Source organism: Nuphar pumila, chromosome 11, assembly GCF_984573655.1.
Source record: "Nuphar pumila chromosome 11, dmNupPumi1.hap1.1, whole genome shotgun sequence".
NCBI classification, from domain to species: Eukaryota; Viridiplantae; Streptophyta; class Magnoliopsida; order Nymphaeales; family Nymphaeaceae; genus Nuphar; species Nuphar pumila.
This window is the reverse complement of record NC_143259.1, coordinates 99,839,421-99,860,258: the sequence shown is the minus strand read 5'-3', so window position 1 is coordinate 99,860,258 and position 20,838 is coordinate 99,839,421. Positions and strand designations below refer to the sequence as shown.

General features: G+C 35.6%; 1 protein-coding gene across 1 annotated transcript in view; it reads right to left on the bottom strand.

The window, feature by feature from the left end:
- The window catches only part of EMB2754 (Vacuolar sorting protein 39), a 78,428-nt gene that overhangs the window by 12,444 nt on the left and 45,146 nt on the right, over positions 1–20,838 (bottom strand). Inside the window, exons 6-9 of the mRNA XM_089981667.1 lie at positions 11,412–11,856; positions 6,314–6,637; positions 5,483–5,704; positions 5,126–5,368 (exon numbers count right to left, since the gene is read on the bottom strand). Coding sequence (XP_089837793.1) covers positions 5,126–5,368; positions 5,483–5,704; positions 6,314–6,637; positions 11,412–11,856 — 1,234 coding nt within the window. The remainder of the gene's footprint in view (positions 1–5,125; positions 5,369–5,482; positions 5,705–6,313; positions 6,638–11,411; positions 11,857–20,838) is intronic.

The following is a 20,838-nucleotide window of genomic DNA, read 5'->3' as shown; positions in this document are numbered from 1 at the left end:
TGACTCATAAATAGATTTTTTTTTAGAACAAGTCATTTTTACGCAATGGAAGATATAAGAAATAATTCAAACCATTGAACAAAGGTTAAGATAAAACAAATATGACAAACATGGATCAATCAAACATTGTTTTTTAAAAGCAGTATTAATCATGCATATATGAATGAATCATGCAATAGTTTAGAGCCAATGAAAGAGTCACTTACGGACTAATAAAAACTTTTCTAAGAGAAAATAACTTATAAGAGATTTAAAATTCCACAAATCCCATGAAATAATATTTTTGCAAATAGTAATGTATAAAACACACAAGACAGTCGATCATGAAACAAATTTAAAGTGTTCTTAATCATGCAATTAAAGCATATTTGATGCAAAATGCATGAAAATATTTCAATAACCATTTTCCATATAAAGATAAATGAGTAGTATCAGAAATTTTGTAGAGATTTAAAAAATCGCATATAACACAATTAATGATGTTTGTAAATCTCAATAATAGTTTGACCATCACAAGCAATCACCTCACTAGACCTCAAATCCTCAAAATCAAGTGTATCAGTGACTAGAACAAAAGCATAAACATAAAGAACTAAAGACGCACGTGAAGGTGTGCATAAACATCTCTTGTATACATATAATGACACTCAACATAAGTGTATCAACGACTAGAAAAAGAGCATAATCATAATGCCAACAATGGGCTAAAATCTCACACGAAGGTGTGAACAAACATCTCTTGTCTACATATAAGGACACTAAAAAAACAAGTGTATCAACGATTAGATCAAGAGATCAAGAGTATAATCATAATGCCAACAATGAGCTAAAAAACACACAGAAATGTGTGAACAAACATCTTTTGTCTACATATAATGACACTTGGATAAGAGGCATAACAAGGAGAAGACACTCAAGGTAAAAAAAACTTGTAATGAAAACATACTAATATCACACCAAAAAATATCAATTTTAACAATCCTTCGAAACACTATGGTTTCAAACAATAGATTGTCATCACAGATAAATAGAGTTATAAGCATCTATAAAAATAACAATGGTCAATCAACAAATGAGTGATACTCAGAAATCCAGAGATCAATCAACCGTCAGTTAGAGTCAAACCACAAGTTGACAATCTAAACTAACATAAAACGAGGTGCACACAACTCACCCCAATACACATCTCTGAACAAATAACAAGGTCAAGAGAATGATGCATCGTATAAAATTCTATGATGGACAATCCAAATGCCACAAAAGGCAATACATGCTCACATAATTCAATTTCCAAATAGGTGAGTTCATATCAAATGTTCGATTTGAAAAAGCAAGTTTCAAATCAACTAAAATAAAGTTAGGCAAAACCTTGTAAAAATTTATGCAATCATATGCACACAAGATATTAATTTATAATTTTTCATAAACCTTGTAAGTAAAGACAATCAAGGTTACATCAATAACAATGAAGAATGAGTATGGCCAATATAAACAAGCTATATAAAGAGAGAGCTCAATCTAGATTATAAGTCTATTATGAGATAACAATGGTATACAACATAAAAGGGGCCAAAACTTACAAAGGTTCTCAACGAACCATACATAAGACCAAGAGCACACCCAAGCACAAACAATCATGGATACTCTCAAAGAGATTAAAATTCATGCATATCCAATAATCTAATAACTTTAGGACCACATAAAATCTACTATAATATTTAACATTTTATAAATAACAACCGTTAATCAAGAAAATTAGTGTTCATTAAAGATCCAAGTGGACAAGCACAACAAGTGTCCATTAGGGGCACACCAATAAAGCCCACAAAGGGGCATCCGTAAAAAGCTCAAGATGAAATTTCATTTGTTCAACAAAAAGGAAAAGGCATAGAAAACATATAATTAGAGTCCTTAAGAAACCACATACTTAGGACATAATTTTTAATATATTATAGGAATATACACAAATAATCATAAAGACATTAATATACCCAAAATATACTTTGAATTAATATGCAAGGAAATGAAAGTCTCCAAAGATGTTCACCAAAAAGGAAACAAGGTCCTCCAAAAGATATTTACCACAACAACAAAGTGGACACTCAAAGAGTTCCACCAAAGTACCAAAAGAACATTCACAAGCCACAAAATGGGCTCACACTAAGTCACCACCAATGGACACTCAAAATAGTTTCTCTAAAATACCAAAAAAAATACTCAAAGAACCACAAAAAGATTCACTCACAAGCACCCACTAAAGAGATACAAAAACAAGAACAAGAGATAATATTGTTGATTTTATTGATCATAAGACATGTAAGATGCATTTAACTTATTTTTAAAAACTCTACATATCAATAATCATAAAAGTGTTCAAAAATTTTCAAAAAATTATATATACTTTGAATAAGCACGTACACAAATTTACTAATGGATATATACGAGAGCATAGAAAATATATATTTTTGTAGAAAAGTAAAAAATGGAGGATTTATCATAAAGAGCTTAACAATATGCTACTTATGAGTTAATATCAAAATGCAAACTCTAGTTCCAATTTAATTTTTAAAGAAAACACATTTTACACGATTAAGAAATAACCATAATATTTCAAACAAATTTTTCAAAAATATATATATGCCATTTTAAAGATATAGAACTAAAAAATAGTCATATATATATAAGGATTTTAGAATACAAACCGAAGCCCACATCATGTAGCTTTATTTAACTTGAAATATTATAAGAGAGAGAAAGATGTAGACAACACAACCTCTTGGGCACCACAATCACCACGACCACACAGGTACCACAATCACGTAATAATCACACTTCAAAGGTCTAAGAACACCCTCGCTCTGATACCATGTAATGAAACAAGGAGTTTTCACACACCTCACTCAAGAGTCATAAATCACACCCACAAATCGTCCAAAGCACAAAAAACACTAAGGGCTTATAAAGAACGCAATCACAAAGTGCACTTGTACAAGTCCACTATGGGAGAATCCAAAAAGCACTAAGGCTTACACAAGCACAAGAGTGCATACAATATCAGAAGAGAGACAACACTTAAAAATAATGAATTTATTCATTAAGGAGCTTCAAGAAAGCTTACAAATATAGGGGCCTTAAGCCCTTATTTAAGACAAGAAGATGCCAAGAGAGAGCCTCCAAATAAACATTGGGAGACTCCCAATGGTCATATTTGTGATCGTTGGGAGTACTCTTAACGACTATAAGAAGGCATTTTACAATAATGCCCCTTACATAATGAGATAAAATACAAAAAAATAAAAGAAGAATAAAGAAAACCCATTTTCTAACATGTACAAAATAACCAAAATGCCCCTGGTGGGCAACCTAAATTACATTATTAATTATAGCTATATATACATATATCTTGAATATATATATATATAACTATCTATGAAATTATACATAGTCATCTAATTTTACCCTTCAACTTTTTACTTGGTAGCAGTGTTGTTAAAAGCGCGTCTTGAGGCGCAAAAGGCACGCCTCGCCTTGAGGCGAGGCCCTCTGCGCCTCAAGGCGACAGCCTGAGGCGTGAACAAAGTATTATATTTTTCAGAAGAAGTTTTTCAGTTATATAATTAGTTTTCAGATATTTTTCAGTTATATAATTAGTTTAAGAAAAAGAAGAAGAAGTTATATTATATTTTTCAGATGAAGTTTTTCAGTTATATAATTAGTTTTTAGATATTTTTCAGTTATATAATTAGTTTATAACTTTATATAATTAGTTTTCATATATTTTTTGCTATATAATAAGTTTCCTAGTTACTTTTATATGTTAATCTCATATTTTTTAGTATTTATTTGAGATTTTCGAAGAAGTTATATTTTTCAGTTATATAATTAGTTTTCAAATATTTTTCAGTTATATAATTAGTTTATATAATTAGTTTTCATATATTTTTCGTTATATAGTCAGTTTCTTAGTTAATTTTATATGTTATTCTCATATTTTTTAGTATTTATTTGAGATTTTCTATTTCTTATTGGTTGTTGCTTCATCAATAAAGCATTTTTTTATTTATTTGTATTTTTAGATATTTTTTTATATTTTTTGAGGTTTTCAAAAAAAAAATTTTAAGGCTTACGCTTTACGCCTCGAGGCTTATGCCTCGCCTCAGTTTTTGGTGGAGTGCCTCGCTATGCCTCAATGCTTTTCACAACACTGCTTGGTAGACATAGAATTGTATACAACCTGGCAACAACAGTGCTGCCAACTCATGCATTTATTTACTCAGTTAAACACCCTTATCTAAGCATTTGCATCCTGTTGCTTCCAAAACAGTTGGAGGATTTTTTGTCCAAACAGACAGATCACCATATAGGATTCATGCTGCACACATCTTAATTCAATTCATAGACTCTGAAAATCTCAAGAATGTGCAAATAAGGCACTGAATAGGTCCATATCAAGCTAGATGCTGATTCCGTGAGCAACTCAAATATTATGACCCAAGTCAAGAAAGGAAATGTGCCACAAAAGCAGCAAAAACACACCATTACCCTGATTGTTCAAGTCAGACCACCTTGTCCACATAGAAAGGTACCAACACCAAAATATGCTTCCATAAGAATACAAAATAAAGATACCATGATGAGTACCTAAAAACTGAGAACAAGTAGTAAATTAAAAACAAAGAAAATAAATCAATAAAATAAATAAAGAGGGGGAGTTATAAATAAAAGATTCAAAACATTCTTCATATTTAATCACAATTTCAGTGAGAATCGCAAAAAAAAATTATGAGGAATCATGTGCACACTTTCAACATGTTAGAGCACATCTTCCTGTTTGCTGAGGACAGGAACATGGGTCTACTAAACAACCTAATGCTAAAAGCTTGAATTATTTTCCTATTAACAAACTGCTTAGTTTAAGTTAAACATACTATTGACTAAAAAGATGAGGGAAAACAAGCTTAAGGAAACACTAAAGTCTGAAAGAATAAACCTGAATGAACTTGAGCTGACTGGGACAACAGTCAAGCCCAATTATTGACTCAATTGCCTGTCATGTTACATTTATATGGCTGACATAAAATCAGACCTCTAAACTGCTGTTGAGAAATTTGCAATTACTATGTACCTTGTGTACATAGAGAGAGAGAGCAAGCTGATGTTGTTGCATTTTACCCAACAATAATGCACGTTCCTCGTAGAGAGCATCTACTGGAAGGCGCTTCAACAAAATCTCTGGATTATATCCAGATGTGCTCTCCAAAGCAGAGAGCAGCTTCCTTCGTGTAGGGGAATACTCTTTTTCATCCCACTTTTGCTGAGCAGTAAGAGTGGTGTACCAGTCAAGAACTTGAGAAAGATAGAATTGCACCTGAAAGCAGATCGCAGTATTTGGCCAACAATTGTAAAAGGTGAAACATATAACTAAAGGAATATAAGCAAAAAAGAAGACTCAAAAATTAATGATAAGGGAACAATATGATACCAGTTCATTCTGAAGATTGGGAGTGATCACATGTTCATTCATAGAAAGCATATGTTCCAAGTAAGTTGCTTGCATCTGTGGTGCATGTTGCTTTAAATAAGAATTAACCAGATCTGGTGGAACGCCCCCAGACAAGAAGAGCTCAATAGTTTCTGATGGACGGCTTTCAAGAATTCTCATAGAAAATTCCAGAACAAGCATAGGATCACTTCCACCTAGGGGCTGCAAGGAAAAACCAACAAAATTCAATTGTTGTGAATAAATGCTAAGAACCATGGTTTGAAGAAAAGTCAATCCTGAAGTAAGCAGTAAACCAAGATGAATAGAATTCTGTATCGGCTTCTCTTTTTTCTAAGGGTTCACAATATGACATTTCCAAACTATAGATGGTGAAGTGGTGATTGACAGATAAAGATCTTTAAGATGCAAAAGCGACCATGTCTTTCTTTGAAAACAGAGACAGGGTGGGTCAAAGGGTGGAAGACATTCTCCAGCAGCTCAAAGACCATCGAAAGTAACTACAGAGGAAAATAATAAATAAAATGCTATAAATTATTTCGCAACTCTGCAGTTTCTATAAACCAGTTTAGAACAAACTAATCTGGGACTTTGAATGTGATGGTAAAATGGTGGAGTTGTGCCATCTTAAGGGAAGTTTGTTTCAAATTCCAGAACTGCTGACCAAGAAATATAGACCAATTTAGAGACATCAAAGATTTGAAGCTGGCTTTTATCCAAAAGCAAGAAGGCCAAGTGAATGTCACTTCGTTATTTCAGAAATTTAAACCATGCAAAAGTTGTTGAATAATAATCCCCACAAAAAAACCATACCTTAAGGTATTGAATAATCATCTCCGGAGTGAACTTGTGCATGTCATCAGACTGTTCAGTGTCTGATTCTTCTACTAGTTGACTAAGAAGAATAAGCGCTTCACGATGCATTTCATTGCCCTTAAATAGTTCTATTAACACCAAATAGAATTTTCTCTGCCGCAGAAAATTTTCACAGACTTTTACATCACAGTAATTAGGACCTTTTATTAGCTCTAGTGCACTTGATGATTGCCCAGTGAACAGCAGTGCTTGAATAAGTGCGGTATCAAGAATAGATGCCATTTCCCTAGCACCTGAACTTATGTGGACACCATCATGGCTCTGGAAGGCAACATGATCAGATATGAGAAACAAAAGGACAAAACTGAAAATTTGCACAAGAATATTTACTCTTGAGTAAACACAAAATTTAAGCAAAGATAGATAAAGCTGCAAAGCAGAACACAAGGATAGGAGGACTAGATTCAGAAAGGGCATTGATTTTTCAAATCTCAAAAGTTCACTCGGAGTTCAAACTCATATTACAAGTCATATGTGTTATGTGCACCATGTGAGAGTCTTTACATGTGCAAACTAAAGAAAATATAATCAGAAATACATCTTGCTTGATATTGCGCTTATGAAGCATATTTTAACAATATTTCCAACAGTGCTAGCCTGACTTCCTTGAATTATGTAATTCAATTACTATATGATGAACTGAGTAAAAAATATCAAGAAATTCATGTGTTTTGGATTTACATGCACATACATCAGCATGACACAATCTGATGGGCTAATGATTTTACCTAATCAATTTTAAAAAAACAGTTTTATGGTTCTTTTAGAAGCATAAGAAAGATGATCTGACACTAGACAGACTGGTGGGTAGCAAAGTTAATCACTTTTTTCTGACTAATAACTTTTTCTGCCATTTTTTCCTTTCTCATGCCAAACCCTGCCATACTTCTCCGTTCATTTCTTGAAACTAAAACGCAATCCCAGGGATTGTGTAAGTTAATGCACCTTTTCCTGTAACTTTCTTCATTCATTCCAGCCCACTACTACCGTGCATCACATTCCAAATCTTTTCCAGATGTGCAAAGCATCAATCCCTCTCAGTGAATAGCTATGTCACAGGGATTCGGCTAGCAGGGTGCCGCACCCGCGTCGACGCGACTCGACGCGGGTGCATGTGCGGGTGCGGCACCGGGTGCGGTCAACCCTATCCTGGGTGCGTTGACCGCACCCAGGATCATTTTGGTCCATTCTTGTTTTGGATTTATTTTTTTAAAAAAAAAATTGCCCAAATGGGCTGCGAAATTTTTTTTAAAAAAAGTAATGCTGACAGCTGCTGACAGCAGCTGTCTGTCAGCTGCTGACAGCAGCTGTCAGAACAGCTGCAGCAGTCTGCTGACAGCTGCTGTCAGCTGCAGCAGCTGCTGACAGCTGCTGTCAGCCGCAGCAGCTGTCTGTCAGCTGCTGACAGCTGACAGAGCTGCTGACCCCCTTGATATATATATATATATATATATATATATATATATATATATATATATATATATATATATATATATATATATATATATATATATATTTTACATTTTTGCCCCTGCCGCACCCCCGCACCCGGGTTTTTTGGAAGTGCCGAATCCCCGCACCCGCACCCGCACCCGCACCCGCGCCCGCACCCGCACCCATGTGACATAGGTGAATAGTTTATTATTTTTTCTAACACATGTCATGGCACTTTTCATGAGAAAGTTTACAAATTGAACTAGCGAAAATAATTAGCCATGCCAATAGGGCCAACCTATGTCACAAGGACACGCCATTTTGGCTGTCTCTGGTGACACGAGCGGACACGTACAGCATTATTTTAATATTTTAAATAGTATTTTATTATATTTTAATTTTATTTCAATAAAAACTATTTTTAATGTTAAAATATTCAAAAATATTTTTAATTGATTAACAAATTAAAATCTGTCACATAGGTGCGAGTGCGGGTACGGGTGCGGATGTGGCGATGCGGCACTTTAAAAAAAGTTGGGTGCGGGGAGGATATATATATTAACAGTTTAAAGTTAACACTATGTGTATTTGTGTGCATTTATGTATTTATATATAATATAGATAAAAATGAACTTGATTAGGGTTAATCAAATCTACTTTTGGATAGAAATGGACCTTAGTGTGGTTGACTTCACCTAACACAAAGGAAGTTGTGTCCAAGTGTCGCACCCGCCTGGGTGCGGGTGTGACGCAGGTGTGATGCCCTGTTAGAACAGTCTGTGTGACAGATTAAAATATTATGTGTCCACATGTCTCATTTTTGAAAAAAAAAATTGAACTTCTGAGCCGAACTCCTTGAGTCCAAGAATGATTGTGACATGGGGGCCAACTGGTTGTCATTGGGACAAAGTCACGGAAGATTCTAGAAATACAACATAATGCCACATGACATTGAGCAGAGGTGAAAGTATAGAACAGATTCACCTAATGAAGGGGGATAGCTATGAATGGAGACCTATACCATTAAAATCTTACACTAAGCCAGATAAAGATAGCTATGTAGCCCTAGTCATTCATGGCACTGATGTTAATGACAAAATTACAAAGAGAACAGCCCAACATACTATTATCACAATGAGAGGTCCATACACATGATTGCAAGAGGCAACTCATATCATTACATTAGCTCCTGCCTTAGTTGTCAAAAACTGTGCCTAGGCTCCGCCTAGGCTTATGGATCTAGGCGGTAGGGCCCTGTTTTTTGAACTAGACTACCTAGGTTTCCACGCCTAGACCGCAGAGACATGGTTGTCATTTTTTTAATTTTTTTGTTTCCTTCCTTTCTTTCTTTCTTTCTTTCTTTTTCTTCTTTTTCCCGTCCCAAACGCTTTCTTTTTTTGTTCTCTCATTTTCTTCTTCTTTTACTTTTCTTTTTTTACCTTCTTATTTTGTTCTTTTTATATTCTCTTTTTTTTCTTCCTCCTCCTTTCACCCTTCCGGCTTCTATTTTTCTTCCTCTTCATCTTCCTCTTCCTCTTCTTCCTTTTCCCCTTTTCTTTTTTTCCTTCTTTTTTTTTCTTCTTCCTCATCTCTCCCCTCCACTCTTCTTTTTTTCCCTTTTTATCTTTTTTCCTTCTTTTTTATTTTTGTTTACATGAATGCATGTGTTTTTGACACACACATATATAAAATCTGTTTTTTTAGTTATCTATCTATCTATATACATGGTTAATCTAACATTAAACTACTTGTGTTTAACATTAGATGGATTCAACCTTATTAAAATGACTAAAATACCCTTAAAAGAAAGCATTTTTAAAAATGTATGATTACTTTTTGAGATAAAAAAAGTAACTTTGATAGATTCATAAAGTTATTTTTCTGGAAAAGGTGTTTGACTTTTCAATTCTCTCCAAGTTCAAAAGACCTACAATGCCCATAAAAGTAAGCATGCATTTTCAAAAATATCATTCTTTTAATGGTTTTTTAGTCATTTTAGTAAGGTTGATTCATTTAATGTTAAATACAACTAGTTTAATGTTATATTAACCCATATATGTATATGACAACGGGATTCATCCTATCCTTTTTTTCTTTACGTCACCATTAAGACCCTCCAAATATCAAAGTTTTAGGTGTTTTATGCTCAATTTGAACAATTAGATGTGTTTATCAATACTTGTTTATTGAGAAACAAGATTTGTTTCAAATTGATTTGATATAAAAAATGTGAAATCATAAAATTTTAGTATGATATCAACCAATGATTTTTTTATCTCTTTAAAATACACATGTGAGCATAAAGATGCTTAATCAATTAGATGTTCTCAATTCAACAACAATCATAAACACATCTAACGGTTAAGATCAAGTATAAAACATCTAAAAACTATGATTTTTTTTAGGGTCCTAACAGTGACCTAACAAAACAAGGGCAGGATAATCCTCATTCTCTTTCTATATCTATCTATCTATCTATCTATCTATTTATCTGAATATACATATATATATATGTATGTATTAGAGTAATCGAACGGTGTGCTCTAAGTTTTGGTGTATGTTCAATATTATGCAATTTCATGAATTTTGTGACATGTCACACTGAATTACACACTTCATCCATAATTACAATCATATGTTTGTTACTAAATTTAACTATTTATTGTAAAAATTTTGCTTTTCTTGATGTTTTATTTTTTTGGTCCCGCCTAGGCCGACTAGTCCCGCCTAAGCCTCGATTAGTCCTTTTAAGGGTCTTCCGACTAGGCTTTGACTAGTGCTTTTGACAACTAAGGCTCCTGCTGGTAATCTCATAAAAATGTGTCATATAGGAGTTCCACAGTAAGCCAATTTTCAACAATATTGCTTTTGACACCACTTTATATATTCTTTTTCTCACCCTCCACAAAAGAGCATCAAGTTCTTCAAGATGTGGATCCCCACTGTATGGCACCTAAAGTACAGTGTTTATTAAAGCACCAGAAATTTGTTTAAATTATAAAGTTCATTTATTGCTCTAGCAACTGCTAAATCACACCAAAGGAAAAGAATTATAAAAGGGAAAGAAAAAAAGGAGGGTTGGCAGGGTAGCCATTGACTTTGCTTTAATTAATAAACATATGCCATTCTTCCACTTCTCTGCTTTATCCTACAATCTATGTCACACAGACATTCCATTTTGCCCTCCGTACCCGTGTTGACATGCCCGTACATACAAGTTTGTATTCAATTTATTATATTTTCAGTTTATAACTATATTTGCAGTATATAATATATATTTTAGATATAGCATATATATTTAGATTATAATCAGTTTATTTTGTATTTATGTGATATTTAATATATATATAGTTGTGTCCCCGTACCCACAATTTTTGAAATTGCCGTGTCGTACCCTCCTCATCCGTACCTGCACTCATACCCAAGTGACAAAGCCTAGAATTAAAGGTACATTCAGAAGAGGGGGGGAAAAGTGAAACAGACAGCCAACACATAGTAACCTACAAGACCAATAAAAAGGCAACTGGAAATAACTCAATCATGAACATGCAAAAAAAAAAAGGAAAGGAAAATTAAATGCAATCTGAAACCAATTCTTCACCTTTCTTGAACGATTTGGCAGATAGTAATCAAATGATGCAATACTGCCCTGCACAGCATCTGCAACAGCCTCTTCTGTCCCCTCCGAGGTGGCCCTCTCAATTATAGTGTTTCTCTTTTTCTGCAAGAACTTGATGAGAGCTACAAGAGCATTATGGCTAATCTTCTTCTGTTCCAATGTTGCTTTACCATCAGATTCCACTGGCATCTCTAGAATTTTCGAAGGCGAAGAGCCTTCCATGTCATCTGACACATCAGATGGCATCCTAGAAAGAAGTGAAGCATCTGAAGGAGACTCTAGCACCCCAGATTCAGAAACATCTAGTGTTTTCGGAAGAAGTATAAATGGATACAAATAGAGGACATATGTGATGTCCACTGTAGATGCTAAAAACTGTTCCATGGCTTCCTCATAGCTTCCATTATCGAAAAGGTAATGCCCATATCTAATTTCAAGAGAAAATAGTTAGATAGATGTAAAGCAACTTCCCAGACTATCGCTTATACAAAATTGAGAACATCAGTTTTGGATTACCCTATATACTCTCTACACACACACACACACACACACACACACACACACACACACACACACATATATATATATATATATATATATATGTGTGTGTGTGTGTATGTGCGTATATATATATATATAGAGAGAGAGAGAGATTGGTTCCTCCTAACAGTAGGAGAGTGTGGAAAGTCAATTTTTCATTTTTTTGATACTTGCTTTAAAATCTAACCTTACAGATGTGATCTAAGTGGTTTGTTTAGTAGCAATCGGCTTTTGAACAATCCAATTATGACATGTGAGCAGGTTTTTATAAGGATTCAAAAATCAATAGCTATATATATCCTAGTTCAGAACATCAATAAGCACATTTAGTTGCTTCAAGCCAATGATCAAGTGGTCCATAGTCTCTATAGGTAAAATCTTTTCAATAACACTTTGTTAAAAAAGTATGTATGCATGTGTATGTGGTGAGTAGAGAAAGGATACTTTGATTATAAAGTTCAGTGAAATATAAAAATGGTTCGCCAGCAATCAACCCTAATACAAAGCTGTTGAAAAATAATGCACTGCCTTTTCCTTTTAGACTTAAAAGAATGCACATTTGTCAATAGAAGGAATTCAGAGTAACAAGATGTTATCCAAAGAAGCAGTCAAAAAGGAGCAGCATAATAGAACACCACAAAAGATGCGAAGCAGGTATGGAGTTAGGAGGAGACCCCACTCCTGCAACGCACAATCCAGACCAAGTATATGTTGGCCAGTACCAGAGGATACATGTTAAAATACATATATATATGTGTGTGTGTGTGTGTGTGTGTGTGTGTGTGTGTGTGTGTGTGTGTCTTTATCATTTTGTAATAGGTCATGACCTCAAGAGGCATTTTCGTAATTGTACATGGTGTAATAGGTTCTAACCATTAGGGGTTGTTTTGTATTTTTTTTTCTTGTTTTTATTTCTTATTCTTTATTTTTCAGTCCCATTTCTAGCCGTTGGTCTAGCCTAACGGCTAGTTGGTCTAGCCCTTATTTAAATGGGATCCCTCCCATGGAGTTGTATGCCTCTCTTGTGCATTATTGTGTTTAATAAAAAATATAATTTTTTATATTGAGCCCATTAGTGGCTTGCTCTTGAGTGCTTGTTCTAGCCCTTAGTGGCTTCTGTGCATTTTCCCATAGTGGATTTGTGTATGTGCACCTCTTTTCCAAGTTTCATTACATGGTATCAAAGCTATTGTATTTAATAAAAAATATATTTTTTTATATTGAGTATTAAGCCCATTAGTGGCTTGCTCTTTAGTGCTTGTTCTAGCCCTTAGTGGCATATGCGCATTTTCCCATAGTGGATTTGTGTATGTGCACCTCTTTTCCAAGTTTCATTACATGGTATCAAAGCCAATAGGCTCTTGATTATATTGATGGACCTTCGTGGTGATCGAGCTCATCCTTGGAGTATGTGCCAAAGCTTCGAGTCTTCATCAAATCTCTCTCTTGCTCATCATGGAGTATGTGTTTGTCATGCCTATCAAGTTGAATGGCTTTAACTATTGCACTTGGGCCTCTACTATGGGGAATCACATATTTATCCAAGGGCCTCATCAAATATATTGAGAGGGATTGTCCGAAGCCTCAACTTTCATTTACAAAAAATTGTGGATGGGAACTTGAGGTTCCTACAAAAAGATGAGGAGGTCATCGCCATTCTTGAATTTGAAAGGAGACACATGGAGTGGCAGATGAACAATGCTAAAATATTGGCATGGATTGTGAGTAGTGTAGAAGCTTTCATTCTTGATAGTATGGCCCAATTCAAAGTGGCCAAGGAAGCATGAAAATTCTTGAGAGACATGTACACTATGAAGGACATGGCTCATTGGTCGAACCTTCACAAGAGGATGATGTCCTTAAAGAAAGGAGATAAATCCATCTAATACTACTACAACGAAATGACCCTTCTATGGAGGGAACTTGCTGTCTTGGAGCCCAAATAGGAAACCACTAGGGATCTTCATCTTAGACAAGAACTCAAAAGGGAAGAATTCTTCATGTTCCTCAACGATCTACGGCCCGAATTTGGAGTAAGAATGATGTTACTCCATAAATCCAAAGTTCATTCTCTCCATGAGACTCTTACCGAGTTGAGTATGGAGAAAGGGAGATTGAAAGAGGAGAAAGAAGACAAAGTGAGTGACACCGTTCTTGCTGCCTCCAAACCTGGTGTCACTACCAAGGCATATAGACTTTCACATTTTGGAAAACAAAACAATGGAGAATCTAGAAAAATCATTTGTCACTTTTGCAATGAGTCGGGTCACAAAAAGCCAGCTTGCCCCAAGTTAAAGAAGGTAGCCTCTGTTAGAGACTCTTCCAAAATAATCAACAAAAGTGGAGAGCTTAAAGACCTCTCAAGTGCACAATTGGCCGCGGCTCTACAACAATACTTGAAGACTTCTACTTCTACCTCGGTTGTCACAGTCTCATCCTCTTCTCATCTGGATATGTCACCTTGGATCCTTGACTTGGGGGCGTCTTTTCACATGACACCGAATGGTTCTCTACTATCTAATTGTCGCACCAATAAAGAGTTTTCTAGTGTTTCTACTGTCGATGGCACTTCTTTAGAAATTACAAGGATTGGAGATTTGAAAAATGATTCCAAAAATTTCTTTGTTTCAAAAGTTAGAGTTATTCCTAAATTAAATTTAAACTTACCATCCGCTTCTCAAATTTTCAATCATAGGTATGAAATCTCCTTCTCATCTAAAGCTTGTTTCGTGCAAGATCGTCAGTCAGGGGGAAGGCCATAAAAGAGGAGATTTATACTGTATGAATTTTTTATATATTCTAAGAAACTCTTTTTGTAACTATGCTCAAGAAAAGGATATAGAAACTTGGTATAAAAGACTAGGTCATCTAAGTGTATCTAAACTTTGTCTCTTTCCTTTTTTTGGAAAAAAATTGTAATGAGAAAGAACTTGTATGCAAAGATTGTGTTATGGGAAAAATGAGAACTCTTCGTTTTTATTCTAGATCTTATAAAAGTAAGAGACCTTTTGAATTGATGCACTCGGATGTGTGGAGACCCACTCCGGTCATGTCTAAAGAAGGATTCTCCTATTATGTTATATTTATTGATGATTCTACTAGGTATACTTGGGTTTATTTTCTTAGGAAAAAATCTAAAACATTCTCTTGTTTTAAAAGATTTAATAATTTAATTAAAAATCAATTTCAAACTAACATACATATCTTTCGTTTGGATCAGGGAGGTGAATTTTTATCAAATGAGTTAAAGTATTATTTAAAGGAAAATAGAATTTTTCATCAAAGATCTTGCCCAAGAACCCCACAACAAAATACACATCATAGAGACTACTAGAACATTACTTATTTAAAAAATGTTCCAAAATTTTTTGGGCCAAAGCCGCTCTCACCACGGTCTATTTAATAAATAGAATGCCATCTTCCGCTTTGAAAATCTCTCTCCTTTAAAAAAACTTTTTGGTATTGAACCAGATTTTAAAAGATTAAAAGACCTTCAGTGTAAGTGTTTGGTGCTTTGTTAAAGAAATGATAAATTATCTCATAAAATCATTGAATGCAAGGTTGTTAAATGCGATGACGCGAAGCGAGGCGTTGAGCCTGCGCTTCGCCTCTCACAACTGGTATGGAAGTGAAGCGGTGGGAGGGGAGGCAGTAAGAGAAGGACCACGCGCCCAGCTGTACGGAAGCGAGGGATATGTCGGTCGTCCGGTGGTCGGAGAAGACTGAGCAGCAGCTGCAGCACAGCAACTCCGGTGGTCAGTGGTCACAACTGGTCGGAGGTTGATGAGGGGCGCATCACAGCAACGCCTCAGTACCTTGAGGGTGCGCCTCGCCTCTCACAACACCGATTGAATGTGCCTTTCTTGGTTATGAGGGAAATAAAAAAGGTTATTGGTGTTGTGGCTTAAAAAATGAAAAATTTTATACTTCGAGAAATGTAACTTTTCTCGAAAATTAGAATGGTCTTAAGAAAGATAATGACTATGTAATGAAATAAGCGGAATAAACCAAGAATGCTAAAGCATTCACTATGTCCCACACGGACAAATGCAACAAGCACAAGAGAGAAAATCCACTAAGGGATATACAAAGGGCCTTATAAAAAGGCTACACACATGAAAAATAATATCACTATTATTGAAGAGGAGCTCTCAAGAGCAATACAACATACATGGGGGGTTCCCCCTATTTATAAGAAGAGGAGATCAAAGGGGCTCCCAATAGAGTCGTTGGGAGCCCCCAACGGTCACATATGTGACCGTTGGGGGCCCCAACGACTCCATTGTGGGGCCCCTTTTCGGTATCCAAAAAATACAAAAATAAAAATAAAAAGAAAAATAAAAAATAGTGAAATACGAGAAACAAAATAAGTACCCCTATGGGGTACTTTGTGAAATGACCATAATACCCCTATCGGGTATTATGGTATTATTACATATGTTTTAACACCCCCCCTCAAACTTTACGGGGGAATGACCGAAAGTTTGCCAAGGAGGAACAAGAAGCGAGGAGCAGGCAGGGCTTTGGTGAAGAAATCAGCAAGTTGATATTCTGAAGTGACATATGGCAGTGTTACTGTCCCACGAAGATATTCATCACGTACATAATGACAATCCATTTCAATATGTTTCGTCCTCTCATGTAAAGTGTGGTTGCTGGCAATGTAGATAGCACTTTTGTTGTCACAACAAAGCTTCGAAGCCCCGGTAATTTCGACTCTCATATCTTGAAGAAGACTTCGAAGCCACACCAGCTCCATTGTAGTGGTTGCCATAGCCCTGTATTCTGCTTCAGTAGAAGGCAATGAGACTTTCTGCTGTTTCTTGCACCTCCAAGCAATTAGCGAATCTCCTAGGAATACACAAAAGCCAGTAGTTGAGATTCGATCATTTGGGTTTCCTCCCCAGTCAGCATCAGTATAAGCTAGTAAATCTAAGGAAGAGATTGAGGATAGGAATAGCCCTTTAGTCAAAGTATTTTTAATATATCGAATGATCCGGAGCACAGCACTCATATGCACAGATGTAGGAGCATGCTGAAATTGGCTTGCAGAGTGCACAGCATGAGCAATATCGGGCCTGGTGATAGTCAGATAGGTGAGGGAGCCTATGAGTTGCCTGTAGGGCGTAGGATCGTCCAGCAGAACTCCATCCTCCAGTCGTAGTTTAGCATTGATAACCTCGGGAGTCTCCACCTTTTTATCATCTGAAATCCCAGATTTGGAACATATGTCTGCAGCAAGCTTCATCTGTGACAGTATATACCCTCGAGGAGAGTATGCAACTTCTATGCCAAGAAAGTACCTGAGAAAACCCAGATCAGACATATCAAAATTATGTTTTAACATATTTTTAACTTTAAGAATACCGCTTTCATCATTGCCAGTGATGATCATATCATCAACATGAAGCAGAAGGATGATGATACTATTACCTGCATTTTTAACAAAAAGAGCAGTGTCAGTATAACATGAGCGAAATCCCAATTGTAACATGATAGCACTAAATCTATCATACCAAGCCTTAGGGGCTTGTTTAAGACCATATAAGGCTTTTAATAACCGAAGGGTTTGACCTTGGTTAACACTGATTCCCGGCGGAGGATCCATATATACTTCTTCATTCAACTGACCATTAAGAAAGGCATTTTTAACATCTAATTGGAATATAGGCTATTTTTTAGATGATGCTACCGCAATTAAAGTTCTAACGCTTGTCATGCGAGCCACGGGAGCAAAAGTCTCCTCATAATCGATGCCATATTCTTGTGAGTATCCCTTAGCAACTAATCTAGCTTTATAGCGCTCTAGGGAACCATCACTTTTTGTTTTGACTTTGTAGACCCATCGACATCCTATAGCTTTCTTATTTGGAGGAAGGTGAACTATTTCCCAAGTTTTAGCTTTATTTAAAGCATCTAGTTCAACTTTCATTGCTTCAACCCAATGAGGTATACTTTTTGCTTGATTATAATGGGAGGGTTCATAGTAAGAATGCAAGGCTATTAGACAAGCTCTATATTTAGGTGAAAGAGTTTCATATGAGACAAACCTATTAGGTGGAATTGATTCTCTAAAAGAACGCCTAAGGGAGGTTTCTTCTAGGGGTTCATTAAGCCGCAAGAATTTTTCTAAAGCACTAATAGGTTGGGCTTCCTCACGCCGAGTGTATACTTGGAGATTGTCACCATTAGTTGGTGATACATCATCATCATGAGAATCATGAGTATTTTCTAAAATTTCCGGATGACTCAAAGAGTCATCATTTGAATCTTCTAAAAGATCATTGATAAACATATAATCAATTTCATTTGATTTTTCCAATATGTCAAATCCATTTTCATCTCCTAAAAAGGTTACATCTTTAGAGACAAATAACTTATTGTTTTTATGATCAAAGCATCTATAGCCTTTTTTATTTTCACCATATCCTAAAAATACACATTCTATTGCTTTAGGTGACAATTTATCTCTTTTATGTAAAAGAACAAAGCATTTACACCCAAAAATCCGAAGACGATTGTAGTCGGGTGTCATATTAAAAAGTTTTTCATAAGGAGAGATATTATTCAATTTTGAAGATGGCATCCTATTGATTAAATAGGTGGAGGTTAACACGGCTTCGGCCCAAAAATTTTTATGAATATTTTTAGAAATGAGTAAGGATCTAGTGGTTTCCAAAATATGCCTATGTTTTCTTTCCGCTAGACCGTTTTGTTGAAGAGTTCTTGGGCAAGATTTTTGATGACAAATGCCATGTTGTTTTAGATATGCTTGAAAATCATTTGATAAGTATTCTCCACCCGAATCGGATCTAAGAATGGATATTTGACTTTGAAATTGATTTTGAATTTTTGCATGGAATTCTTTAAAGAAGTTAAAAACTTCCGATTTAAAGTTAAGAAAATAAATCCATACATACCTAGTATAATCATCAATAAAAGTAACATAATATGAATAACCACCTTTAGATAGAACCGGAGATGGCCCCCAAACATCGGAATGCACCAATTCAAAAGGTCTTGTTGTCACAAAGGATCTAATAGGAAAAGGAGTAGACTTCATTTTGCCAAAAATGCAATCTTTGCAATTGATATCTTTTTCTTTACAAAACTTGTGTCCAAAAGGAAAAAGATACATTTTAGAGTAACTTGGATGTCCAAGCCTTTTATGCCAAGTTTCAATATTTTTGTCTTGGACATAAGTACAAAATGAGGTATTTGGAAGCATTAAATTATCCATAAAATAAAGGTCTCCCTTCCTATGGCCTTGCCCAATCCGCTTCCCGGACCGGAGATCCTGCACAAAGCACCCTTGGGATGAGAAAGATATTTCACATCCATGGTCGGCTATTTGAGAAACGGAAAAGAGGTTAAGATTTAATTTTGGAACTATTCTAACTTTTGGAACAAGGAAATTTTGAACATTTTTAGAATCAAGAGTTCCAACACCATTTATTTTGATAAAAGTTCCATCGGCCGTAGAGACACAAGACATTTTTGAATTGGTGTGCACATTGGTTAATGCATTTTCATGAGGGGTCATGTGAAAAGAAGCTCCGGAATCTAAAATCCAAGAGTACGTACCGGGAGGTGATGATGAGGCAATGGCGGCACCGGAGGTGGAAGAAGTGACCTTTAAGATTTGTTGAAGAGCCAAGGAAATTTGTCCAAGAGTGTCTTTGAGATCCCCGTTCTTGCCGTCATCTTCTTTGGTGGTGGATTCTTCAACGGAAGCCACCTTTGGCTTGAATGCCCCATTTAGCTTTGGGCAAACGGGTTTAATATGTCTCGGCTCATAACAATGGTGACATATAATCATTTTTCTTCCACCACTCCCTTGCTTACCAAAATGAGGTGGTTTGTATGTTTTAACATGATTGCCGGGTTTAGATACGGCAAGAACTTCCTCTATGCTTTTACCCATGCTATGCCTAGTCTCTTCTTGAGTAATCTCGGCAATAGCTTCTTCTAAGGGAGGAAACGTGGATCTATGGAGAAGTGAGGATCTCACTTGTTCAAATTCGGGACGAAGCCCAAATAAAAATTGAAACAATCTATCTTGTTCCATTTGTTTTTGTCTTAGAACCACATCCTCCATAGATACCCATTTAGGCTCTAAAAGAGCCAATTCATCCCACAAAGGATTTAGAGCACTATAGTAATCTTGTATGCTCATGTCGCCTTGTTTTGTGGTTCTTACTTTTTCTTGCAAGAAATAAGCTCTTGCAAGATCCTTTTGGGTAAACATACCCTTCATAAAAAACCAAGCTTCATTTGCCTGGCGGAATTTTGCAATATTTGCACATACCTTAAGTTCGACATTATTCATAAACCATGCAAGGATTTTTGCATGGTTGCTCTCCCAATCTTCCATTTGATGATTATAATCTTCAATGGCCTTGAGACGAGCATCGCCTTCAAGTGCTTTCTCTTGATCTCCTTCCATCTTTGTGAGCTTAAGTTGGGGTTCCGGAACGGTTCCCATTACATAACCCCAAAGCTTCTTGCCTTTGAGATTATTCTCCATTGCGGATGCCCACATCATGTAATTTTTTCCATTGAGTTTGAATGATAGATCGATCTTGACTTCCATTGCTACACAAGGAAGATGTGAGAAAGAAAGGAAGTAGAGAGAGACAAGATTTTACCTTTAGAAGATCTTATGGCTCTGATACCATGTAATGAAATAAGCGGAAGAAACCAAGAATGCTAAAGCATTCACTATGTCCCACACGGACAAATGCAACAAGCACAAGAGAGAAAATCCACTAAGGGATATACAAAGGGCCTTATAAAAAGGCTACACACATGAAAAATAATATCACTATTATTGAAGAGGAGCTCTCAAGAGCAATACAACATACATGGG